The sequence below is a fragment of the Ostrinia nubilalis genome, chromosome 14, assembly GCF_963855985.1.
Source record: "Ostrinia nubilalis chromosome 14, ilOstNubi1.1, whole genome shotgun sequence".
Lineage (NCBI taxonomy): Eukaryota > Metazoa > Arthropoda > Insecta > Lepidoptera > Crambidae > Ostrinia > Ostrinia nubilalis.
In genome coordinates, this window is record NC_087101.1 from 12,444,021 (window position 1) to 12,471,699 (window position 27,679).

The window sequence follows — 27,679 nt, forward strand, 5'->3', positions numbered from 1 at the left end:
AATAGTTACTCGTGTATAAATTCAAGTTTGGTCGAATCCACCCGTTTTTTGGTAGAAATTGTTTTTTTTTTCGTCCAGTAGCACATGACATCACACAACGAAGCGTGTCACATTTTGACAATGACATTGTATATGACATTGACATCTGACGTTTAGCACAACTTGCATGCACTTTGTGCACACGTCCTATTTCCCGTATTTCTTTAAATTTTCCTCCTCAACACCAATAACCAAGCATCATGGACTACCAAAGTCGTCAACTGGCTGAAGACTACTTCCTTAGAGAGCCTGCGGACGCTCGGATAAGGTTAGACTTTTTAACTTTTACAATCGTAGTTTACACCATATTTCCCATCAGAATGCTTTAAAAGTTTGTTCAATTTACAGTAGGAGACCTAAAGATGAGCCGAAGGAAGATCCTCACCCCAATTTGAAGGTGGAAATGCAAACTGTTCGCCTCAACCCGGACTCCCAAAAGTTGGTGCTAGATACATTGAGGTTTATACATGGTCCTGATTTCAAATTGGGCAGTGCAAGCCTTTACAAGGTATTTATTAATTTTATGACCTTCTTTTACTAATTTTTTTAGACTATTCTAACTTTTTTAAACAGAAGTTTAGTTAATTGCGTTTAGGTATGCGACTAAAGCGCTCAAGATTATGGGCCAAACTGATTTAACTGATGCTATGAATAGCCACAACCACGCAGAATGATTCGATCGATCGAGACTGTTTTGCGGACGTCGAGACACACACAATCACAGTATACACAAACGCACTTTAATACATTACAATTTATTATTATTATTATTATGTACACACACACAGTTTTGTTTTTTAAATATTATCTTTTTATTTATAAATATCTTATCACATCTTTTCTACTTCGTCTATATCGTATATTATTATTTTCTACTACGTCTGTATATACATTTAAAATTTATTCGCGCACTATTATTATTATTTATGTATGTATATTTTATGCAGTATAGGTTAGTGTCCGTGACTCTCACTCGGCATGGGGCACACTGAAAACCAGCGTCGTGGCTTCCCTCACCGGGGGCCACGGCATATGCTGAGTGGGGTCCCATTGCGATGGGCATCGCTGTGCGACAGGGTGGCACTGCTTAGTTTATTCATTCATTCATTGTATGTTTTATGTCACCTCTGTCTTATTTGCTTTTTTTTTTTTTTTCATTTTACCTCTTTTGTCTTTTGTGATGTCCATGGCAATAAATGTTTCTTTCTTTCTTTCTTTCTTTCTTTAATTGATGTTGTGCAATATGATGTCATCCTCTAAGTCTAGGGATTGTGATATTGATATTATGTATCTGTCAGTTATAATAAATTTTAATAATCATAATGGTTTTCAAAAGGTCAATAATATACAGGGTGTTAGGTAAATGGGTATATGAGCCGACACTAGCGCATGTTAACATGGTCATATAAATGGTATGGTGAAGTCAGAAAATTGATATCTTCAATTCTTCATTTTAATTATTTTAATTTTCATACAAATCGGATTTTATAAAATTTATTTTGTATGAAAATTAAAAAAATTAAAATGATGATATCAAATTTCTGACTTCACCATACCATTTATATGACCATGTTAACATGGGCTAGTGTCGGCTCATATACCCATATACCTAACACCCTGTAGATATAATATAGTACACCACTACACAAAATAAGGAATTAAAGAAATATGCACTAAAGACACTGTTATTTTCACTATCATTGACAGTTAAAATGATCTATAAAAGTTCATTGGTTTTTATATTTAAGAGCCATTTCACAAAAATATTCCGCGCGAATTTAGGTAAAAGCTGTCAACGCAACGTCAAAAGAGTAAAAAGAACGCTGAAATGGACAAAAAAATCTTGAGCCGTGACCGTATTAAGACTTGATTTAAGTTATTAATTTTAAGGTAGAATGAGGTATTCAAACTTGATTAATTAATTTAAATTTTTAATAGAGTTTATTAAGTCTTTTATATTTCGATTCATAATGAAACACGAATAGGTATAATATGTAAAATATATATTAAGTACAAAATAAAGACAGTCACATAGTGAAAAATAAATCTGCCCCCTTACAGCTCCATCATCGGACCCTGGATACGAATAATGAAACACGAATAGGTATAATATGTAAAATATATTAAGTACAAAATAAAGACAGTCACATAGTGAAAAAAAAAATCTGCCCCCTTACAGCTCCATCATCGGACCCTGGATACGAAATATTCGTCAAGGCGAATCACACAAGCCCAAACTCCATAGGGTTCTATTGTTTTGTTACGGAGGTGGCCATTGCATCTCCTCCAGATCCATTATCAGACAGAGCTAAGAAATAAATAAATAAATATTATATAAGTAAACAAATAACTAAAATAATTCATCTTACTATCTTACTTTTTACTAGTCTTACTAATATTATAAATACGAAAGTTTGTGTGGATGTCTGGATGTTTGTTACACTTTCACGCAAAAACTACTGAACAGATTTTGATGAAACTTTACAGTACAGTACAGCAGTACTAGGCAGTCTGTGTTCAACTATCACTTGGGTCGGACGTTCCTATCGCAAGACCTTTGGTTCACTCAGTTCCGATACGACTCTAGTGCTGTGTGTAATTATTTTCGTGAATACACTGAGTTTATTAATTTCTACGAGTGGATTTCATTTTGCCTGAGACCTACGCCATGAACCCTGAACCAGAAGACTCTGTCGCCAGCGACAGCGACGCTCATCCATCCCTGGCGTCGACCAGAATAACAATGTATAGGCTATAATTTATGACGATCTGTGACAAACTAAATTTCAAGCGGGTGAAGCCGCGGGCAATACTACATATTTCATACTAGCTTTTTGCCCGCGACTTCTTCTGCGATGAAGTGGAAAATGGTTCTAATAGAATTAAAATATTCTAAGAAAATTAATTTTGTTAAATGATTATATTTTTTGATATAAAATCTACACATCATTATATTTAAATATTTGAATACTTACAAAATTATGAGATCTTTCTAAAACAAAATTAAAACACTACACCTGCCGCAGATTTCTTTGTAAACAATGTTTTTTTGTTTTTCCTTCAGGTGCTAAAATCACCAGGCTATTGTGTGCGCATACTCTGGAGTATTCCACATACAACTGGTCGTCGGAGAAGCATAGATTTCCATTAAGTCTACTCCCGCTACCATATGGAACTCCGCTAAAACTCGTGAGGGCGCCAACACTTGCTTTTGTATCGAAAATTAATATGAGTAGCTGCGCACGCGGTTGCCCGTTGCAGGCTCTATGCAACCACACTATTTTAAACCGTGGTCCCTAAGCATGAGATGGGAAACTGCACTCTCTTGAATTCTCTTGAATTTGATGGTGTTAGGGGAATCCTAGGAATGAATACAGACTTTCCAATGGAATCTCCTCATCAATATTGCGAAATTGCGAGTTGCAATGCAATGTTACGTTTTCACTTGTTATTTTATTGTAATCTGACCTTGATTTTTCAAACACGTGTCAAAATAAAATAAATAATTTAAATCAAAAGTACTAAGGAATATTTCATTGATATCAACTTAGAAACAAGCACAGATCACAGAAACTAAAGGGAAATGTGACAAGGGACAAATTGAAACATATTGCTTGTGAAAGCAATGATGACAGTAGCGACGTCATTGTGTAAACAGTTTATATTGCTTGCATAGTACTAAAGATTATTCGAACGTTGAATACTGATACCGCAATGGATAATGAGCACATTATTTGATTTCTTTGTGTGTGTGAATTTCTAATACGACACTGAGTTTCGAACTGAGCGCATTACTTAGCATCTCTCTATATTTCTATGGAACCAAGTTATCATCAAATAACATTCCACACCTTTTTAACCTAGTCAGGTAATAATTTTAATAAAATACGAAGCACGTCATCTATCAATAGGATATATGTATATTTTAGAAGTTAATAAATTATGCATAAAATATAAACACTAGAAGTTTAGTTAAATCGTAGAATTTCTGAAAAACAAGTACTAAAATCGTACTGAAAAAAAAAGTATTAATATGTTATCTAATTTATTTATTAAACGTCGAATTTTATCAAAGATTTTGGACTAAAGTTTTTGAAAATATTTTATAGCCTACATAGAAAAAAATTAGGATTCTAAATCGTGAAAGAAATTTTTTTCGGAGCCTATTGCCTCCAAACAAACACACAAACAATTAAATCTTTCCTCTTTTATTAGTTATAGATTTAACAACAAAACGCTTCTTTTTCTTCTTCACGAAACAAAACTCAAAGCGGATAAATAAATAAACAAATCTTTGGACAATTTCACAGCGCCATCTAGTCCAAAAGTAGGCAACCAATATGCTTGTGTTAAGGGTGCTATCATAATGGATATACTTTTTTATAATTTATTTATTAAATTAAATACCATGGTACCTACCATATTATACATAGTTACACCCAATCCGTCAAAGAAATTAAAATTCATCATTTCAATTTCTGCTCGGCCGGCCGACTCGAAACAGCCTCTCGGCATAGTATCAAATGTATTTGGTCGCCGTACAAATCACCGCTTTGCGACACGAACGCACGTAAACGTCACGGCGGGAAAAATGACACAGGTCCTGCCTTGACGGGCGCTCGCGCCATACTAATCGATGTCGGCTTGCGCATTGTAATTTATACTGATATTCACATCAATATTTTGACAAAGTGGTTACTAATATTTAAACAATAACTGTTGAAATTAATTCTACAATGAATATTCTTTATTTTGGGATACTTTTATTGCAGTTATTGCTGTGTTTTTAAACCAAAAACCACGATCAAAATGTGACGTTAATCTTCAAATTTGCCAAATTATTTTTAGATTTTACTCAATAATGGTAATGAAATTCAAGAATCTATTTCATTAATGGACTACAAGAATATATGTCCGATGATTACTATATATTTTTAAGCTTATTATATGAGCATAAATAATAGATACAGGACTTTGAAAATGAGTCTGCGGCAATTTTTTCGTAAAATGGTTGTGGGAGATGGGGCACTGTGAATTAAGCAAAAGAGTTTTAGTAAATCCGTTTCATTAATGGTCAACAACAAGGATTGACCTATCTTTCGCAGTTATTAAATAATCTCTGGGTGTTGCTTAAGATAGTAATTCATGCTTCCAAAATCTTAGAAATTCGCACGAAAATGTAAAATGGCTCTTAAATTACCCTTTTCAGGACAAAGGCACTAACTTAGGCAAGAGATACTGGATGGAAAGAGGCAACCTTATCGTGCAAGGAGGCTGCGATTACTCTCTAACCATCAAACCTGACATTGAGTCATCGGAAGCCAGGCTAAGAGCTTTTGCTCTGGCCAAATTAGAGAAGTATGTTTTACTTACAAGTTTAACATCAAACCAAATATTGAAAAGTTATCTAAATTATCTTTCTTCTACTTCTAAAATGTGAAAATTATTAAGTATACATATTTGCATTTTCTTTCTAGATACAATTTCCACAAACCGCATTGTGCTGAAGCGTTGGAATTAGCAGGAGAAAACGTAGAAAAAGCTCTAGAAATATTATTTATGAAGTATTTTAAAATTGTAGCACAAGAAAAACCAGATAACATACCGTCCCAAGCAGAATTACTAGAAATGAGATCAGACGAAAAAGCTGTTTTAGAATCAATTTACGACACATGTTTCAGAATCAAAGACAATAATGTATGGATTGTTAAATTAGAGTTAGACTATTTAACAAAAATGTACCAAAATAAAGAGCTTGAATTACCAAAAACAAAGAAAAATATAAATTATAACAACAACCTCAAAGCAAAACCTAAAGACGTGTGTAAGCTTTACCTCAAAGGACCTTGTAGATTTGGTGCTAAATGTAAATTTTTACACGAACGAAAAGAAGACACCGAAAAAGAAATTATTGAAGATGTCAAAGAGGATGTGAAAATAACTTACGAATTAGAAATACGGTTTCCGGAAGAAACATGGTATCCATATCAGCCTCCATTGCTGTTTTTCAAAATGGAAAATAAGAATAATGTTGTACCAGAATTAACATGTTTGAAAGTAACAGCCAGGTTGTTGGATGAAGCAAAAGCGCTCGCGCAAGACGGAATACCTAGCATATACTCTTTAGTCGAATTATTAAACAATGAAGAAGATATTTTGAACTTTATTAAGTTTGATACAAGAACTTTCCCCGAATTGAGTGATACATTGTTTCCTCAGTTAATAGAAAATTCTAGTTTAAGTAAAGAAAAGTTACCATCTCACTACAAGAAAAGTCAAAATAGAGATAATAGGAGCAATGTGAACTTTGAAGAAGTTTTGAAAGAAAACAAACACATTGCCAAAATGTGGGCGGAGAAAACTGACAACAATAGGTACCACAAAATGATGTCTGGTAGAAGAAAGTTGCCTGCGTGGAAAAAAAGGACAGATATATTGAATGCTATGAAAAAGTCACAGGTAAGATATAGTTTAAAAACTCAATAATAGTAAATAGCTTTGTCTTACATGTAAAGTAAACAAACATTTGCTATTCATCTCATTATTGCATAAAAAAGTAGACATCTAAATACCAATAAATTAAAAACTTTCAAAGACAAATCATGATGCCATGACAAGTTTTCAACTGTGTTACAGTCCCATTTTATTTTTAATCCAGCCTTCCCTCCCCAGGTGGTAGTTATAAGCGGAGAAACAGGGTGTGGTAAAAGCACACAAGTGCCACAGTACATATTAGACGACTGGTTGGAACGGTTCCACAAGGACGGACCGCAGCACGTAGAGATAGTGTGCACTCAGCCTAGGAGGATATCGGCTATTGGTGTGGCGGAGAGAGTGGCTGACGAACGGGTGGAGAAGACTGGGCAAGTTGTTGGTTATCAGGTGAGGGATTCTGTAATTAAAATTTCAGAATAAAGCCTCAGATATTTAACTGTATCTAAATACACATCTAACTGTATCTAAATGTACAGTCGCGGAATGAAAAGGTTCGTCACCTTAGTGTCGGTTTTCGCTTGCACTAGGTAGAGTCAAACCTGCCAACATAACCGTGCAAGAAACAGTGCTGCTAACATTTAAATAAATATGACGTTTGCTAACGAATAAGGTTTTGCTTGTTTATTTTTCTATCCCATCAGGGCAATGTTACAAAATGTAGTTTTTTTTATTTAATAGATAATGGCAGGTTGAACCAACAAGAAGGTTTTAGTTTATCAATCATAATAATCTTCTTGACAAGTTAAATCGTCAAACAACTTTGATCTGAATAATTTTGAACTTTACTGACAACAGTTAAAGATTATTTTCTCTAACTCGAGATTATTCTGTAACATAGTTTCAAAAGGTATTATGTGCTCGCGATTCGTTGAAGGAATCAATTTGAAAACTGACGAACCTTTTCATTCCGTGACTGTACAGCCAAATAGCAGTTTTCTCAGTTTTCTACTCATTGCTTGTTTTTCATAAAATGAATGGCCTCTAGATTTACACAATTACTATCCAATATTATTTTGAAGATCCTAATGTAACGTGTGGAACAGTAATATTACATTTAGAATAGGCTAGTTGCCTAAAAAAATTTTTTTAGTCCGTAATGTTTAATATCAAAAAATATTGGACACATATATTTTTATTTGTCAATCTAACAAATAATTACATAGTTATGGTGCGTTGAAGTTGCGCACGACGTCACAACGTGCGGCATTTTTAAGCAAGCGTTGACGTCACGGGCCTCTTCTTATGAACTTTGGGGCGCTTTATCTCTTTAAATTTTCATTAGTTTGAAAAAGTGAAAAATACGTGTAGAGTATTTTTTGATAAGTTAACTGACGGACTAATTAAAACTCTTGCTTTTTGACCCAGGCAACATCCCCATTAATGCAATATTTTAGGCTAACATTAAGCAGGCCTTGCCTACATAGCTCACCTTTAGTGATTTTTCAAGTGGAAAATATATCTGGTTCATTCTTTAAATTGCTCAGTCCGGTCATTAATGAGTTAAAAGCTTTAGCCCCATCAATTTTTGAGTAATAATTATATCCATCCATTTCAGATACGATTAGAAAGCAAAGTGTCATCCAAAACGCGCTTAACATTCTGCACAACCGGTATACTCTTACGGAGGTTAGAATACGACCCTCAGCTAAAGTCCGTCACTCATATACTCGTGGACGAAGTGCACGAGAGGTCGGAAGAGAGTGACTTCTTGCTACTCATCCTGAGGGACCTCGTCAAAGTCAGGAAAGATCTCACAGTGATACTCATGAGTGCGACCTTGAACGCTGACCTCTTTTCGCAGTACTTCGAAAAGGTTCCAGTGTTAGAGATTCCAGGTATGTCTTTTTTCTTACTAGTTGTGCTAGTTACTAAGTTCGTTGGTTAAATTCAGCCAAATGACGTCCACTGCTGGACAAAGGCCACTCCCAAAGATTTCCTCAATGACCGATCCTGCGCTGCCCGCATTCTAGTGCTTCTCGCGGCCTCACTAGATCGTCGGTCCACCTAGTGGGAGGCCTGCATACACTACGTCTTCCGGCCCATGGTTGCCTTTTCTGTCCCATCAGCTCTCAGCTCTACGCTATGTGATTAAAGTTTAATCTAATATAAAACCAAACTTTCATCAAAATTCATTTTCGAAATGTGTACTAATTTGTTATTTGTTTCAGGTCGCACTTTCCCTGTAGAACAATTATTTTTAGAAGATATAATGGAATTAACGAATTACGTGTTAGAAGAAAACGGTCCTTACGCTAGAAAAGTTAAAAAAGGTATAACTTTATTTCATTTTAGATTTCCAAACTGAGTTTGACTTACGTACTTAATTAATTTATGATACACCCACATTAACACATGTCAAAATAATGTTTATAGGAGACAAAAAGGCCGATCTCGAAACGGAGTTAGAAACAGCTGACGTTCGGGCTGATTCTAACGAAGCGCCCAAACAGTCTATACGAGACGACAACCTTACAATATCTCAGATGCTGGCTCGATATCCCAAATGCAGTAAAACCACTTGCAAGAATATGTACCTTATGGACAGTGAAAAGGTAAGGTTTGACAAAATTTTAATCAATCTAATGAGTTATTTTTGACATGACATTGACAGATATGTCAAAATCCACCAATCATGCAGCATTTGGACCTCGCGTCTATGTATTGCCATCTGGCGGATTTTTCAATCGCGTAAACCCTCATTGAAATGACAAGGGCTGAGAAATGCTGATAATACAAAGTGTCCCAGAATGGGTGAATCAAGCTGCTATGGGAGGTAGCTTGACCTCTGAACTACTACGGGGTAAGTCAGAGGTAAAACTACCCACTTCTCACAGAAGTTTGATTCAACCATTTTGGGACATCCTGTATATTGATTGTCTTAATTACATTGTGCAACATCAATCGTTACAGTTCAAACTGCTATACAAGATGGTTTAAGAGTAATTTTGAGAAAATCTCTTGTATATTTATTATGTATCTCACATTTTCAGATAAATCAAGATCTCATTGAACACGTGCTTACGTACATAGTGAATGGAGACCACAATTGGCCGAAAGAGGGCGCTATTTTAGTGTTCTTGCCTGGTATTGCCGAAATCATGTCCTTGCACGATCAGCTTGCTGAGAGCCATACCTTTAGTCCCAAGTGAGTATAATAGTTTATTTATAGAACAGACGAGAGACTATTCACGAGGTAATTTTTTTATCCAACACTTTTCCTCTGTGAACCGTCTCTCCTCTGCGCAATCTGTAATAGTATAGTTTAAGTTGTTCTCATTTCCTTTATTCAAGACTAGCTTTCCGCCCGCGGCTTCGCGCGCGTGGACTACATTATCTACATATTTTACGGAACCTTATTTTTTTCCAAAATAAAATTTAGCCTATGTTACTCGTGGATAATTTAGCTTTCGAATGGTGAAAGAATTTTTAAAAACGGTCCAGTAGTTTTTGATCATATTCATTACAACCAATCAACAAAAAAAGTTTTCCTCTTTATAATATTAGTGTAAAAAAAAACTACCGTTATTGCGTTTCTATTTGTTGTAAGAGAATTCTGAAGTGAAAGAAAGAGACAAATATAGCTTAAAGTAAATAGTAGAGATGAAACGGATAGTTGTTTGGCCGGATACCGGATACCGGATATCCAGCTGCTAGGCCGGATAGCCGGATATCCGGCGGCCGGATAGTTGCCCCATTGTGTCGTTGCATGTCGTGACGAGTTTAGCGCCGCACAGGTGCTTCGAACACAATCAGTGGGTCTATTAGTAGACTAGAGTAGTCACACTTCGAAAATCGAATCAGTTCGAATAGAATGTCAGATTTTGCCACTTGTCTAGGGGGCAGACCAATTCGGGCGATTTCGGTTGCCATCGTGAGTGTGTGTTTACTTGCTGCATAATCTGACTGAACTGCATCATGACATCAGACCATCATCAGTGAAAAAAGATCGCCTATTTTATTTGGCAATATTTCGACATTAACAGATATTTACTATTTATGTATTCGTCATTAGAGTGAATAGCCCAGAAAAAGAAATTAGTTTTTTTAAAGGTCTTAATTAATATGGCTTTTTTGTAACTTTTTGGACTATAAATAAAAGCCGTCATTATTTTATGCCATTTTATTGATGTTTACCTCAAAGATTAATGTATTTCATTTTATTAATAGGAAATTGTCGTAGTTTTTTAATATCCGGTATCCGGCCGGATAGTGAGTTACTATCCGGTATCCGGCCGGATAGTAAATTTAGGCCGGATATCCGGCCTACCGGATAGTTACCGGATATCCGTTTCATCTCTAGTAAATAGAGAAGAACTCATGCGCATGTTTATTAACTTTATTTTGTATGTTTTTATTATTTTATACGCGGATTATTTCAAGTACCGATTTCTTATAAGATAATAAATATACAGATTTTTTCCTCTCGACGTTTATTATCTTTAATTTTTTTAGGACCGGCAAATTCGTCTTAGTTCCACTACACTCAACTTTATCCAGCGAAGAACAAGCCTTAGTGTTCAAGAAGCCAAAGCCTGGCGCTAGGAAAATTGTGCTGTCTACAAACATAGCAGAAACGTCTGTGACGATAGACGACTGTGTGTTCGTTATAGACTGCGGGCGGATGAAGGAGAAAAGGTGATTTAATTTTGATACTTATTCTGAGATAATTAGGGCTGATTTTTTATTGTCATAAAGCCTTCGCTCGGTGCTAAGAAGATTGTGCTCTCTACCAACATAGCGAAAACCTCCGTCACGATAGAAGATTGTATATTTATATTCGTTATTTACTGCAGGCGGATGAAGGAGAAAAGGTGACTTTATTATGAAATACAAAAGATCGATTATTAGCAGAGTACTGGGTACTATAAATAAGAATATTTTTCGATGCCAGTCTGGCCTGGTCGACAAAATTATGCAAAACTCGGTGCAGAGGGCGCTACTAGAACAAACAGTAAATAAACTGATATGATGCATCATATCATGTTTATTTGTACTCGTAATCATTATCATTACTCGTATCATTGATGAACATTTTGTATTGAAAATAACCCAGTTTAGTCAGACTTGTCAAAAACAGTTTGTCTGTGGGCTGAGTGTGAGTTTCATCATTCATTACGCTCACTAGTGAGCGCGTTTAAAAAATGTATGAAAATTTTAGTTTTTGAACGTTTCCCGCTAGGGGCGCTGTACAATCCGTCATACATTCAATGTCATATTTTGACGCGCTCACTAGTGAGTGCGTTTGATGAAAACTCACACTCAGCCCTCTGAACATTGCAGTAATAACATCTATAGTCTGGTCCGTGAGCACGTAGAATTTTGTCCAATGACCCCTAGCTACCCATCCTTATCGCTCGCGCGTAATTATATTGCTGTCGCGACTGTGCGACTGGCACCCGCAGTGAGTGTGCGAGCGCGATAGCAACATAATTACGCGCGAGCGATAAGGATGGGTAGCTAGGGGTCATTGGACAAAATTCTACGTGCTCACAGACCGGGCTTTAGAAATACTTTCATTCCAGATTCGATTCAAACCGCAACATGGAATCCCTAGACCTAGTGTGGGTCTCTCGGGCCAACGCGAAGCAACGCCGCGGCCGCGCGGGCCGAGTCATGCCCGGCGTTTGTGTGCATCTGTACACGTCGCACCGATACAACTATCATATATTAGAACAACCGGTGCCTGAGATACATAGAATACCGTTGGAACAACTGGTGTTGAAGATTAAAATACTGTCGCTATTTCAAGATATGAGCGTGCATGAAGTTTTAGGTAAGTTTGCATATAAAATAGGGCATTTTTAGGCGTCTATGTGCATCTGTATACGTCGCACCGATACAACTATCATATATTAGAACAACCGGTGCTAGAAATACACAGGATACCTCTAGAGCAGTTGGTGCTAAAGATCAAGATTCTGTCGCTGTTTCAAGATATGAGCGTCCATGAAGTCTTAGGTAAGTTTGCGTTTAATAGAACTGAGAAACATAGGAAAATGCAAGGCATTTGTGTACATCTGTACACGTCACACCGATACAACTATCACATACTAGAACAACCGGTGCCAGAAATACACAGGATACCTCTAGAGCAGTTGGTGCTAAAGATCAAGATTCTGTCGCTGTTCCAAGATATGAGCGTGCATGAAGTTTTAGGTAAGTTTGCATATAAAATAGGGCATTTTTAGGAGTTTGGGTGCATCTGTACACGTCGCACCGATACAACTATCATATACTAGAACAACCCGTGCCTGCGATACACAGAATACCGCTGGAACAACTGGTGCTGAAGATTAAAATACTGTCGCTATTTCAAGATATGAGCGTCCATGAAGTCTTAGGTAAGTTTGCGTTTAATAGAACTGAGAAAGATAGGAAAATGCCAGGCGTTTGTGTGCATCTGTACACGTCGCACCGATACAACTATCACATATTAGAACAACCCGTGCCTGAGATACATAGAATACCGCTAGAACAACTAGTTTTGAAGATCAAGATTCTGTCGTTGTTCCAAGATATGAGCGTACATGAAGTTTTAGGTAAGTTTGCGTTTAATAGAACTGAGAAAGATAGGAAAATGCCAGGCGTTTGTGTGCATCTGTACACGTCGCACCGATACAACTATCACATATTAGAACAACCGGTGCCTGAGATACATAGAATACCGTTGGAACAACTGGTGTTGAAGATTAAAATACTGTCGCTATTTCAAGATATGAGCGTGCATGAGGTCTTAGGTAAGTTTGCTTATTAGAACTGAGAAAAATAGGAAAATGCCAGGCGTTTGTGTGCATCTGTACACGTCGCACCGATACAACTATCACATACTAGAACAACCGGTGCCTGAGATACATAGAATACCGCTGGAACAACTGGTGTTGAAGATCAAGATTCTGTCATTGTTTCAAGATATGAGCGTCCATGAAGTTTTAGGTAAGTTTGCATGTAAAATAGGGCATTTTTAGGCGTCTATGTGCATCTGTACACGTCGCACCGATACAACTATCATATACTAGAACAACCCGTGCCTGAAATACATAGAATACCGCTGGAACAACTAGTGCTGAAGATTAAGATTCTATCGCTGTTTCAAGATATGAGCGTGCATGAAGTGTTAGGTAAGTTTGCTTATAATAGAAGCCACGATGGCCGAACGGTGAAGGGATCGGACTGGGTGACTCGTCATCCGAGGACCGCGGACGCTTACGCTCGACTATTGTGGTGAGCCTATTGGTCACACAAGCATATTTAGCTTAGTACGAGCACAGAATAATAATAATAAGTACTACGTACAGAAGTTTTACTTCGCGAAGGAAGGTATTTAAAAAAATGTTAGCTCAATGTGGTGTAATTTAGCTTGTCTCAAGAGTCAAGCACCATTTTGTTGACAAACGTCAGTGATCGGCACTGCGCCGAAGCTATAGGGCTGACTTCGGTAAAATGATGTGACGTGAGGTGCCAAACTGCAGAAAATGGCGGAGGAAATACATGATTTAGCATGAATTATCATGAATAATTAACTACTTATTTACCTCTCAGTGTCTTCAGGCAACTTAAAAAAGTACATTGTGTTTTTATTATTATTTAGGCAGTTAAATACTGCACAGTATTTAGTACACCATTTTCTTTATTTTTTTCCGTCATACACAAGAATACGCGTGCGTGAGTTCGCTCGTATGCGAGGCCTTGTCGAATAGTAATCTTATAGGGGGCCATCGTGCGTGTTTTGTTTTCGATGTAAACTCGCGGAGATGAACAGGCCTGGTACGAGAGACTAACGGGACTATTAGTAATTTGTGCAAAACTGAACTAGTCTGATGACACTAGATACAATGACCATACAAGGACCTATTGTTTGACTAGCTATGAATATCTACCTACTAACAGTATACGAAATATTAAAATAACGTTCTTGTATTTTTTCCAGGTAAAACAATAGAACCGCCAACAAAACCGAACATAGATGGCGCTCTCGCCCGCTTGCAAGACGTAGGCGCGCTAGACAAGGGTTTCGCCCTGACTGCGCTCGGGAAGCACTTGGCCGCTTTGCCAGTGGACGTGCGGATAGGGAAGCTGATGCTGTTCGGAGCTATATTCTGCTGTGTGGACTCGGCTTTGACTATGGCGGCTTGTTTGAGCCATAAGAGCCCGTTTGTCGCGCCTTTTGGGAAGAAGGTAATATTTTATAGATGCGAGCCGCAAAAGCGTCTTTTCTTGTTGATTAGTCAAATACTTTCGTTTTTGGGATTGCATTAATTAACGATTGGTTAAATAGAAGCTTTCTTGGGAGGCGGTAAAGTGCAATATAGCTAGTGCTATACAGGGTGTTAGGTAAATTGGTATATGAGCCGACACTAACCCATGTTAACATGGGCATATAAATGGTATGGTGAAGTCAGAAAATTGATATTTTCATTTTAATTATTTTAATTTTCATAAAAATCGTATTTTATAAAATTTATTTTGTATGAAAATTAAAAAAAATACAATGATGCTATCAAATTTCTGACTTCACCATACCATTTATATGCCCATGTTAACATGGGCTAGAGTCGGCTCATATACCCATTTACCTAACACCCTGTATAATTTTTATAAGTCGGATTTTAAATACTATTCATTAATCAATTTGAAACCTCATATAAAGTCAACATGCAGATTTTTTGAGATTACATAACCTTGTCTAATAATTTCAATTACACAAGTTTTTGAAAATCTTTTGTTTTTTTGCAGTCTGAGGCAGACGCAAAGCGAAGAGAGTTTGCATGTTTCAACAGCGATCAACTGACAACGTTAAGAGCATATAGGGTAAGTTATTTATTTGTAGTGTGTGTGTAGCATGTAACAGTATTAGTATGTATAAATATCGATTATCCCTATTTAATCATTCATTAATAAACTGAGATAGCTAAGAAGAAGTTGTTTACTTTATGCTCCCGAGCTCCCATCCTTACATGGCGACCCTGCCATTTTTGGAGGGCTGCCGGAGTTCGGTCGGGCGAAACATAAGAACGATTATTATTAGTAAAAAGTGAAGTAAATCAAGTAAATTCAGTGAAAATGTGCCGGTCTAATATAGAAAAAGACGAGGTGTTTTTGACCCAAAATTCCTCAGGGTCAAATGCTACAGATTACCATATTTCCAATATAAGTATCGTGCTGACGCTGATATGCACCATGCTGGCGATTGCTGCACTATTTGGACTGTACTTGATATACAAGAGGTGCCACCACGGCTGGATCCGTAACGAGATTTTGGCGCAAAACTTAAGGCGATCCTATCGCCTCCCGTCCCTTCGACGACCGACCCGGGAGCCTCGCGTGTGCTTCAACTGCCAACGCCGTCAGGACCCAGTGTGCACAAAATGTGAGTGTTTAAGTGAATCGGTAAGAAACAACTTTTCATTGATTGTATTATCAGGTGAATAAAGTGTTAAAATAACTTTTTTTTTTTGTGGTTTTGCTCGTCAAAGTGAAAATAATGAACAATAAATAAACTTTACATAATATTTACTAGTATTTAACAATAATCATGTGTAATAATCTTTTTAAAATATATTTATTTTGCGTAATCGAATGGCTGAAGAAATAAAGAATATATGTGCCAAACTCAAAAACATTAAAGATAACCTTATAAAATTAAGTTATGCTAAAAGAACTAAAGATAATTTACAACGAAAATTAAATGAGGCCAGTCAATTACGCAATGATTTTGACGAATGTATGTTAGTAATTTTAGATGAAATTAAGCTAAGTAACATAAAAGGTAAAGTTCTCGAAGAAGTACAATCATATTGCGATTTATTTAAAGAGATTTATGAACAAATAGAACATTTTTGTGCCCAAGCTGAGTGCACTGTCGTAAATACTGAAAATACTGCGACACAGAGCACCATGGCTAATTTTGATTTTAAAACTGCGGTATCATTACTGCCGGTTATGACTGGTGAGGAGGCTGTCACCAAATCCTTGATTGACGCCATAGAGCTATATGGCCCCACACTCGAAAGTGCAGGTAAGAAAATGTTAATTAATTTTGTGTTAAAAACACGTCTGAATGAAAGTGCTAAATTACGCTTATCAGAGTCGTACGATAACTATGAAACTTTAATAAACGATATGCGAGACCACTTGCTTACCAAGAAATCAAGCACTTCCATTCATAACGAGTTATTAATGATGCGACAAAACGGAATGTCAATTGATAAGTACGGTAGTAAAATAGAGGAGTTGTTTGTCAATTTTACAATATCACAATCCGACGGTAATCAAGCGGCACACAAAATATTGCGACCTTTAAATGAAAAACTGGCGATAAAGAGTTTTACCGACGGCTTGCGTAACCGTCAACTAAGTACCATTTTATCAGCCAGAAATTATTCTTCCTTAAAAGACACAATACGTGCGGCGAAAGATGAAGAAGCTTCGTGCAGTAGTCAAAATTCAGAGGCCACAGTATATTTTGGTCAAAGAGGACGATCAAACTATCATAGGAATCACAGAGGTAACAGAGGTAGTTATAGGGGTAACTTTAGGGGTTACTCAAGAGGTTATGGCAATACTTCGTTTTCACGGGGTAACCAACGAAATGGTTTTGCCAACCAATCACGAAGTCGAGGTATAGAACAGCCACGCGGAAATTATGGCTATAGGCAAAATAGGCCTTTCCGCGGCGGTAGACAAAATAGGTCTTTTTATCGCGGTCATAGTGTTCATTATATGAATAACGACAACAATAATTTAGTCGATAACACCGTTCAAACTTCGACATCAAACCAGGGTTCAGAAATAGAAACTAATACATTACAACAGTTTTTTCGATAATAATTTCATATTATCATGTGATTATAGTAGTTCGGTGGTATTGTTATTCGGAGATGCCAAATATAGCTTTCTAGTAGATTCGGGCGCATCGATGTCAGCGCTGAAATACGAAACTGCATTGAAATGGAATCTTCCAATACATAATGAATGCATACACATTAATGGTATCGGGGGCAATGTACGATCAATCGGACATGTGTCTGTCACACTTAACTTAAATGGAAAAGAATTTGAACACAAGTTCTATGTTATCGATTATCTACCTTGTGTACAGTTTGGAATTATTGGTCGAGATTTTTTAAGGAAATACCAAGCTGTTTTGGACTTTGAAAATAATACACTTAAATTAAATAATTTGAATAATGAAATTATTACAGTACCAATGATTCACGGATCATTAGGAAAAGGGAGTTTCTTAACAATACCACCGAGATGCGAAAAAATTTTTACAATAGATTGTAGTAATGACGACGACTGTGTTGTTTTACCAGCAGAATTATGTGAAGGAGTTTTCATGGCCGGTTGTATAGGTAGACCGAAAAATGGAAAAATTTATTTACAAATATTAAATACCCGCGAATCGGAAGTGAACCTAAGTTATTTTAGACCGGAAATACATAGCTTAATCGAATACGACTTATGTAACTTTGAGACTAGTAGTGTTGATGGAGAAAGAGTACGTCAGATGTTTTCGCAGCTCAATTTAAGTCATTTAAATAAAGAAGAAAGTGATTCCATTCGTAATATTTGTGCGAAGTTTTCAGACGTATTTCACCTACCAAACGACAAATTAACTACAACTCATTTATACGACCAAACAATACAGTTAAAACCAAATGCGGACCCGGTTTATGTCAAACAATATCGCTTACCTTTTTCACAGCGATCCGAGGTCGAAAAACATATTCAAAAAATGCTTTCAGATAACATCATAGAGCCCGCAAAGAGTGAATGGTCAAGCCCCATTCTTTTAGTACCCAAAAAATCTGACGATCAATCTAAAAAATGGAGATTAGTGATAGACTTTCGAAAACTAAATGATAGAATATTAGATGACAAATTTCCACTGCCTAATATTACCGATATTCTTGACTCATTGTCGGGTGCAATGTATTTCACTCAATTAGATTTATCACAGGCATATTATCAAGCAAACTTAAGCCCTGAATGTAGAAAATATACTGCCTTTTCAACCCCGTCAGGACAGTACCAAATGACACGCCTACCTATGGGATTAAAAATTAGTCCTAGTGCTTTTTCTAGACTCATGACAATAGCCATGTCGGGACTAACATACGACAAGTTATTTATATATTTGGATAATTTAATTTGTTTCGGTCGTAACTTGGAAATTCACAACAAAAATTTAATTGACATACTAATTAGACTCCGCCAAACAAATTTGAAATTAAATCCTAACAAGTGTGATTTTCTAAGAAAAGAGATGCAATTTTTAGGTCACGTTATTTCAACTGAAGGCATAAAACCAGATCCGGAAAAAATTAAAGTAGTACAAAACTATCCGGTACCAAAAAACGCTGACGAAGTCAAAAGGTTCGTGGCGTTTACAAATTTTTATCGAAAATTTATACCGAATTTTGCCGATAAATCATTACCACTAAACAAACTTTGTCGTAAAAATGTAGAATTTGCATGGACAACAGATTGTCAGGAATCATTTTCTTCACTAAAACAATCATTAATATCTCCACCAATACTACAGTATCCAAATTTTGATAGCAAAAATACCTTTATTTTACAAACGGATGCCTCAGGCTACGCGATAGGTTCCGTATTAAGTAATAGCGACAATAAACCAATAGCTTTCGCAAGTCGGAACTTAAATAAAGCTGAAATTAGATACCCAACAATAGAAAAAGAACTACTAGCCATTGTTTGGTCTGTAAAATATTTTAGACCATACTTATATGGGCGTAAATTTATTATTAAAACTGACCACAAACCATTAATCTACTTATTTAATATGGCAAATCCTTCTAGTCGTTTGACAAAATTTAGACTTTTACTTGAGGAATATGACTACGTCATCGAATATGTCAGGGGAGCGGACAATGCAGCTGCAGATGCGTTGTCTCGTATCCGAATATCAAGCGACGAATTGAGAGAGATGAATGAACATGTAATGTGTGTTTTAACTAGAGCTCAAAGAAAAAGAATGAATGACGATGATACGCATGGCGCGTGCGACAACCCTATGGTGGATTTGAGTACTACAAACATTCGGTCTGATCAGCCAAATGTTGTGGGAATACTTAAAAAACCAAAAGATTGTGTCGAATTGAGGTATGCAAATGGACGTGAATGGAAACTGATAGAGAGAAACGCACCAGAAAAAGGTAACTTATTTGCTTATGACCCCAAGAAACAAATTATAAATATAAACCCTTCTTTCCGATCATATTGCGCACGAGATGCCTTTGTGAGGAAGTTGGAAAATACATGTAATGAATTAAAAATAAATAATGTTTATATTATAAAAAATGAAAGTAATGATTATGAAGTAAAAGAGTTAACTCGTATTGTAAATGACACAAAAAATTGGTCCGGACCACGTTTATATATTTTAAATAGTGTCATGAGAATAGATGATCGCGATACTCAACGCGTAATATTAAACGACTATCATATTTTGCCGACGAGTGGCCACGCTGGCATACGGCGCATGATAAACAATATAAAAAGACGATTTTTTTGGCCAGGTCTAGAAAAAGATGTAGCCGAATTTGTGAATCATTGTGAGAAATGTCTAAGACATAAACATTTTAGATATATAAAAGAGCCTATGGTTCTTACTGATACAGGCCATTCTTCTTTTGATAGGATATATTTAGATTTAGTTGGGCCCTTAGTTAAGGATAGTGATAATAATGCATATATTCTTACACTTCAATGTGATTTAAGTAAATACGTTGAAGCGTACCCCTTGAAAAATAAAGATACTGTCTCAGTAGTGACAGCATTTGTAAATAATTTTATATTACGGTATGGTATTCCCCGACAAATTGTTTCTGATCGAGGCACTGAGTTTGTTTCGACAGTTATGAAAGCAGTGTGTGAAATCCTCAAAATTAAACAAACCACATCAACAGCATATCATCATCAATCGATTGGCAGTTTAGAAAATAGTCACAAAAACTTAATGTCATACTTACGAATACAAACGGAAAATGAACCACATAATTGGAGTGTGTGGTTACCCTATTGGTGCTTCGCTTATAACACGACCGTGCACACAGAGTCTAAGTATACACCTTACGAATTAGTATTCGGAAAACCTTGTAATTTACCAAGTAATTTAACTTCTGACATTGAACCATTATACAACCATTACGATTACCCTAAACAACTTAAATTCAGACTACAAAAATCGCAATATGATGCACGTCAAAATTTAATTAAAAGTAAAGAAATAAGGAAAATCAGATATGATCTTTATACTAACCCTATTTCATACAAAGTTGGTGATATGATACTACTAAAGAATGAACAAAGTGTAAACAAACTTGATCCATTGTACTTAGGACCATTTAGAGTTATCGAAGATTGTGAACCAAATCTAACAATAGATTATAAGGGGAAACCAATGTTAGTACATAAGAATAGGACTAGACCATATAGACAATAGTTTTAAGAAAATGTTTATCTTTCTTAACTTATATCAAAAATTATTAAGATATGTAATAATATTTCTAATAAACCTTTATCAATTGTTATGAAAAATAATACTTAATGCATTATTTTTATTTTTTTGCCGGTGGGCATGTAGTGTGTGTGTAGCATGTAACAGTATTAGTATGTATAAATATCGATTATCCCTATTTAATCATTCATTAATAAACTGAGATAGCTAAGAAGAAGTTGTTTACTTTATGCTCCCGAGCTCCCATCCTTACATATTAACTAATATTCCACATGATATTTTGACAAGCTTGACTTTTATTTATTACATTTTAATTTAATCTTATCAAATTAGTTTTCGATTAGCTGTAAAATCCGATTTTAAATTGCCTTAATGGCATAATTTTACATAATAAATTGACTGAATTGACGACATAGTCCCTTTTGCCATTCAAAATTTAAAAGAGAGTCGCTAAAAATATGTCGTTTGACTAGGGCTGGGATGGCGTACCAATAGCACGCGTGCCTTGATGGCAACACTTGTACGATATCTTTCACTGACAGCATTAGGTGTTATTTGATGGCACTCAATGACTACGTTAAATTTTTTTTTTGGAAAAGTGGCACGTTGATACATAAAGAATTGCCATCCCTGGACTAGAGTGTCCACTTGACTTACTTGACTTATGGTCCTATGTCCCCTAGATGGGGCAGAGGGCGTCCACAACAGTCCTCCATCGCGTTCGGTCTTGAGCTATGTGTTTGATCTCGCTCCAAGTCTTGCCGATCTTCTTCGCCTCGTCTGCCACAGTGCGCCGCCAAGTTTGCTTGGGGCGACCACGTTTGCGTTTTCCTTGGGGGATCCAATCCAGAGCCTGCTTGGGGATGTGATCGGGATCCCTTCGGAGAGTGTGGCCAATCCAGTTCCACTTGCGGCGCTTGATCTGCTGGTCGATCGGAATTTCGTGGCAGCGTTCCAATAGCTCGACGTTGGAGATTTTCTCAGGCCAGTATATGCCGAGAATTCGGCGAAGGCAGCGGTTGACGAAGACCTGCAGCTGGTGCGAGATGACTTTGGTGACCTTCCACGTTTCACACCCATAGAGCAGCACGGATTTAACGTTGGACCCGAAAATTTTGATCTTGACCCTTCGGGTCAGTTTCCGTGACTGCCATATGGGGCGAAGTTGTGCGAAGGTGGCTCTAGCCTTGGCAATGCGCGAAGTGATGTCCTCTTCGCTACCTCCAGTCTCTGACACGACGCTCCCGAGGTAGGTAAAATTGTGGACACGTTCCACATCCTCTGCACCAATCCGTAATGGTGTGCAATTCCTCACTCCAGATCGCATCTCTTGGGTCTTCCGGCAGTTAATTTTGAGCCCCGTGATGCCCGCCTCTCGATGTAGGTTATCAATTTTGGATTGCATATCGTGATGCGTGTGGCTCAGCAAACAGAGGTCATCGGCATAATCTAAGTCTTCTAAGACTCCGATTATACCCCACTATTCCACGCCGTTGGTTTTGATATGCACGACACATGACTCCATCCAAGACTACCAGAAAGAGAAGCGGCGAAAGCAGGCAGCCTTGCCGGACGCCCGCATGCACCTCAATGTCTTCGGAGATGAGGCCGTCGTGAGTGACTTTACAAGAATATTTCTTGTAGATGGCCTTCAGTAGATCGATAATTTTCGGCGGGACACCAATGTCGACTACTAACCCTAATTATTATTTCACCATCACCAGAAATGGCAGCTAGCAATGAAGCGCAGCACGCACGCCGCTCTCGTCTTTGCATCTGAGAACTTCTTATCCCATAAGACGCTGATGATGATGGCTGATATCAAACATCAGCTGTTAGGGCTGCTAGCGTCTATTGGGTTTGTGCCTGACATGCCGGACTTGAGGAGAAAGATGCGGAAGGACTCGGTTGAAAGCCTGACGGGGGAGGTGGTAAGTGAAATTTTTAGATTTAAGTTTTATTAATTTGATCACGCTCCGTGTTTCTTTACGAGATCAAATCAGAAATGAAACTGAACTGAAAATCAGTGTCTTGGTCAACGGGCCAAGACGTTACTGAGTGAGTGGCCTTTTTGACAACTTTATTATTATTTTTTCCTTTTTTCTTTCTCCTTTTTGATGTTTGTGTTCTAAAATGAATGTATCTATTTTCTACTATTGTTGTTGTCAAATAAAGATTTTTCTTTCTTTTCTTTCTTTCTTTCTTAAAATGAGGAGATACGTAAGCGAACTAAAGTCACTGAGATAGCCCGAAGGATTAGCAAGCTGAAGTGGCAATGGGCAGGGCACATAGTACGCAGAACTGACGGCCATGGGGCAGCAAGGTTCTAGAGTGGAGGCCGCAGCGTGAGACGTCCACCCACAAGGTGGACCGACGATCTGATAAAGGTAGCAGGAGGGCGCTGGATTCGGGCCGCTGCCAACCGTGCGATGTGGAAGTCATTGGGGGAAGCCTATGTTTAGCAGTGGACGTCCTATGGATGAAATGATGATGATGAATTTGATCACTATCACTTAGGGTCGCCACACACGGACTTCACGCCACAGTCACAAAACGCCGCACTATGGAGCGAAATTGCGATTTATGGACATAGCGATTTTATTCACAATTTCTATTTGAAAAAAATACCTATCGATAGGTTACGTTATTCTGATGAATAAATGCTGCACAAGTTTTTCTCTAAAACCAATAGTTTGACTGGAAAAAAATATTTTCCATTTTCGTTGTATGGAATGAAACATAAAGTGGTCGATTTCGACTAAGCCTTGACAGATCTTGCTTTGAAACTACTTGAGCCTTGTTCTATGGCTTGTTGACTATAATCCTGCACTAACAGCGCGCGCCCAAAGTTGCCCGTTCAGAAGTTATGAGGTTCCGAAAAATGAAAATTTTAATTTGAAACTACTTGAGCCATAGAACAAGGCTCAAGTAGTTTCAAAGCAAAATCTGTCAAGGCTTAGTCGAAATCGACTACTTTATGTTTCATTCCATACAACGAAAATGGAAAATATTTTTTTCCAGCCAAACTATTAGTTTTAGAGAAAAACGTTCATAATATTTATTCATCAGAATAACATACCCTATCGATAGGTATTTTTATTAAACAGAAATTGTGAAAAAAAAATCGCTGATTTAATTCCTTTTAAGTTTATTAAAATGTGTTTTTAGCAGTAATTTAAGGTTAATTTACATTATTAACGTATAAAATCTTTATATTTTTGTTAAATCTTTAAAGATATTCCAAAAAAAAGTCACTTTTACTTACTTTTTTTTAATTTTTCAGAACCTCATAACTTGTGAACGGGCAACTTTGGATGCGCGCTGATAGCGTAGGATTACAGTCAACAAGCCATAGAACAAGGCTCAAGTAGTTTCAAAGCAAGATCTGTCAAGGCTTAGTCGAAATCGACCACTTTATGTTTCATTCCATACAACGAAAATGGAAAATATTTTTTTCCAGTCAAACTATTGGTTTTAGAGAAAAACTTGTGCAGCATTTATTCATCAGAATAACGTAACCTATCGATAGGTATTTTTTTCAAATAGAAATTGTGAAAAAAATCGCTATGTCCATAAATCGCTTCGCAATTTCGCTCCATAGTGCGCCGCCACTGCATGTAAATATCCCGGTAGCAGCGTTTTGTAGTTGTGGCGTGAAGCCCTTCTGCGGTGACCCTTAGATGTGGCCCTTATTGAGACTATTCTTAAGGAACTCTTAACTTAAAGAACATTTTATTTTTCCATCCTTGTAGAATTGAGAATCTTTTTATAGTGTCAGAAATCTACTAAAACATGCATTTAATAATTTTCAATAAATTAAATTTAACTTTTTTTTTGTTTACAGCTGAATACCAACGGCAATAACGACAAGCTATTAGCTGCCATCTTGTGTGCTGCATTATACCCAAATGTTGTAAAGGTAAATACTATGTTTAAATGTCAGTAAATATAATTTATTTAATTTTGAAGCTGCAAGCTATATCCTTAACCTTCAGCCAAGGTTCGATGATCGTAAGAAATTAAGTCTATGACTACGAATAATGTTAGCGGGTATGTACGAATTTGTTGTTTTGATTTCGCTTTCTGATGTACACTTATTGAACATCGTTGTAATTTAGGCACTTACAAGAAACCTTCGACAATATCTCAGCTTGTCTCAAGAGTCGGGCACCATTTTATTGACAAACGTTAGTGATCGGTACTGCGCCGAAGCCATAGGGCTGACTTCGGTAAAATGGTGTGTGACGTGAGGTGCCAAACTGCGGAAAATGGCGGAGGAAATACATGAATAAGCATGAATTATATTTTGTGTTTGTATTATTATTCAGGCAGTTAAAATACTGCTCTGTATTAATTACACCACCGTTTTTGCATACAGTTTATTATATTTACAATGCAAATGGGTGATAATACACGTGCGTGCGACAATACTCGCTCGTGATTGTCCTGTCGATTAGGTATCTCAGGAGGGGGTAGTCGCGCGTGTTTTGTTTTCGATGCAAACTCGCGGAGATTCGATGCAAACAGGCCTGGTAAAAGCCAAAAGGTTCGGACTAGAATTATGGCCTTTCATCACCTGCCCTATAACATCAATTTTTCCATATGCTAACCCCAGTGAAATTATATCTTATCTATAATTATGTCTATTTCCAGGTGTTAACTCCAGAGAAATCCTTCCACATGCAAGCCGGTGGGGCCATACCCCGCCAACCAACTCCAGACGAACTCAAATTCAAGACCAAAACGGACGGATACGTCGCTCTACACCCGTCGTCCGTCAACTCTAGCGTCGGATACTTTGGTAGTCCATACTTGGTGTACCAGGAAAAGGTCAAAACTTCGAGGGTCTTCATTAGGGAGTGCTCTATGGTTCCACAGTTGCCTTTGGTGCTATTCTCAGGTGGGTTGTGATTTTTTTTGCACTATGGTTTGCTTTTCAGTGTTGTGGCGCAAGTACACTATGCTGGAAATTTATCGAGGCGTATAAAGCCTGGTCCGTGAGCACGTAGAATTTTGTCCAATGACCCCAAGCTACCCATCCTTATCGCTCGCGCGTAATTATGTTGCTGTCGCGCTCGCACACTCACTGCGAGCGCCCGTCGCACAGTCGCGACAGCAATATAATTACGCGCGAGCAATAAGGATGGATAGCTTGGGGTCATTGGACAAAATTCTACGTGCTCACGGACCAGACTTTAGTGTAAATGCGTACTTCGGTTAGTCTCGCCGTGTGTCGTCTATATACTTCGGTGTGCGGGCTCGCGCTTCGTCTCGGTCAATTTTCCGCGTGTACTTGCGCCATTATATGCTATGTAATATGCTGTTGTTATTTTTCGTATGTCGTAAGCTTTCGGAGCGTAATAAATACTGAACTTATTAATTTGTTATTTGTAGGTTGCAGTTTGTCGGTGGAACTACACAACGGTACATTCATCGTTTCGTTAGAAGACGGTTGGATTATGTTTCAAGTTGAGAAGCATGAGGTAAGAAAATATAAATATACCGCTTTTTCTTTTATCGTGGAAACTATTGGAGTTACATCCTTATTGGTGAAACAAATGCCTGAATTGGTAATTGGAACTCTTTGTTTAAGTAATAAAGTTATTTTTTAATAAAAACGACTAAAGCTGAAGCATAGTGGAGTTTTAGATGCTTTGTCTCTTTCTATCATAAACTATTTTGTAAAAGAGACAAAATAGTGTTATAAATTGTTAGTTATTTTGCGGTTGTTATTGTGAAGCTAACTTAAATAACTTTTGTTTACAGGTGGCCGAAATGCTAAAAACGATAAGGATAGAACTGATCAATCTTCTAGAAGAGAAGATAAACGACCCCAGTTTAAATTTACTACATTACGAAAAGGGCAATAAAATAATTAAAACGATAGTTCAAATTATTAGCAAAGACTAGACAATGTAGAAATAATTACAATTGTAATTCAAGGTCAAGAATGAAAATCAGCCATTTTATAAAAGTCCAAATAAAGAAAATTTCCGTACTAAGCACTTTCTGAAAATGTATGTTTAGGTTTCATAACTTCATAAATATCTACAGAAAAAAATAACTGGTGATAAAAATACACAAAACGTCCTTTCCAGAATTGACACCTGTCATTCATAACTTGACAGCTATGACGTAAAACTACAGATAATATAAAAATGGCTGATACTAAACTTGACTAGCATCGGAAAATGATTCTTATGACTATGATATAATGCTGTAATCAGAGCTTCTTTACACGATAGGATATTCGGAAGTAAATTAAATTAATAATTAAAAATATCGAAATTTAAAAATAACTAATGTCTGGTCGCCGAGCAAGAAGTTGTGAAGTGCCCCATACCATACATAGGGCTACCTTTTCTTTTTTTATTATTTTCTATTGACGTTCATAAGTGCCACTTGTGGTCTAAACTAAATAAATATTTTTGATTTTGTTTTTTTTTTATTTTAGAATGGGTAGCTTGGGGTCATTGGACAAAATTCTACGTGCTCGGCGACCAGACTATAGTAGCAATAATCTAGTATAAATATTTGTGGTTTATTCACATTATTGTAAAATATTTATTAAACGAATAGTCTCTCTAATCAAATGTGCTATTGTAAATATGAAATGTAAATTATGAATTCAATTTGTAATTTATTATATTTTTGAAAATA

The 27,679-nt window shown here is 36.9% G+C and overlaps 1 protein-coding gene and 1 long non-coding RNA gene across 2 annotated transcripts; one reads left to right on the forward strand and one right to left on the reverse strand.

The window, feature by feature from the left end:
* Nucleotides 1-122: 122 nt before the first annotated feature.
* LOC135078177 (putative ATP-dependent RNA helicase DHX57) lies at nt 123-27,679 on the forward strand. The gene is made up of 18 exons (XM_063972764.1): nt 123-307; nt 388-547; nt 5,249-5,397; nt 5,517-6,498; nt 6,712-6,921; nt 8,090-8,369; nt 8,703-8,804; nt 8,908-9,086; nt 9,525-9,679; nt 10,987-11,169; nt 12,057-12,307; nt 14,462-14,709; nt 15,268-15,342; nt 22,744-22,950; nt 24,864-24,938; nt 25,673-25,919; nt 26,414-26,502; nt 26,786-27,679. Exons 1-18 carry the CDS (start codon nt 240-242, stop codon nt 26,927-26,929), a joined length of 3,804 nt encoding a protein of 1,267 aa, XP_063828834.1. The 5' UTR covers nt 123-239; the 3' UTR covers nt 26,930-27,679.
* On the reverse strand, nt 2,143-5,232 carry LOC135078178 (uncharacterized). Its single transcript, XR_010258579.1, has 2 exons — nt 3,057-5,232; nt 2,143-2,347 (listed from the first exon to the last, which is right to left on the reverse strand). It is a non-coding gene; the product is annotated as an uncharacterized LOC135078178 (long non-coding RNA).

Bases quoted from the DNA above. Each gene is read 5' to 3' on its own strand.
- LOC135078177 (XM_063972764.1), top strand. From the start codon at position 240: ATGGACTACCAAAGTCGTCAACTGGCTGAAGACTACTTCCTTAGAGAG. The intron at 8,805-8,907 runs GTATAACTTTAT...TAATGTTTATAG, and splicing joins CGCTAGAAAAGTTAAAAAAG to GAGACAAAAAGGCCGATCTC. The intron at 22,951-24,863 runs GTAAGTGAAATT...TTTTGTTTACAG, and splicing joins AAAGCCTGACGGGGGAGGTG to CTGAATACCAACGGCAATAA.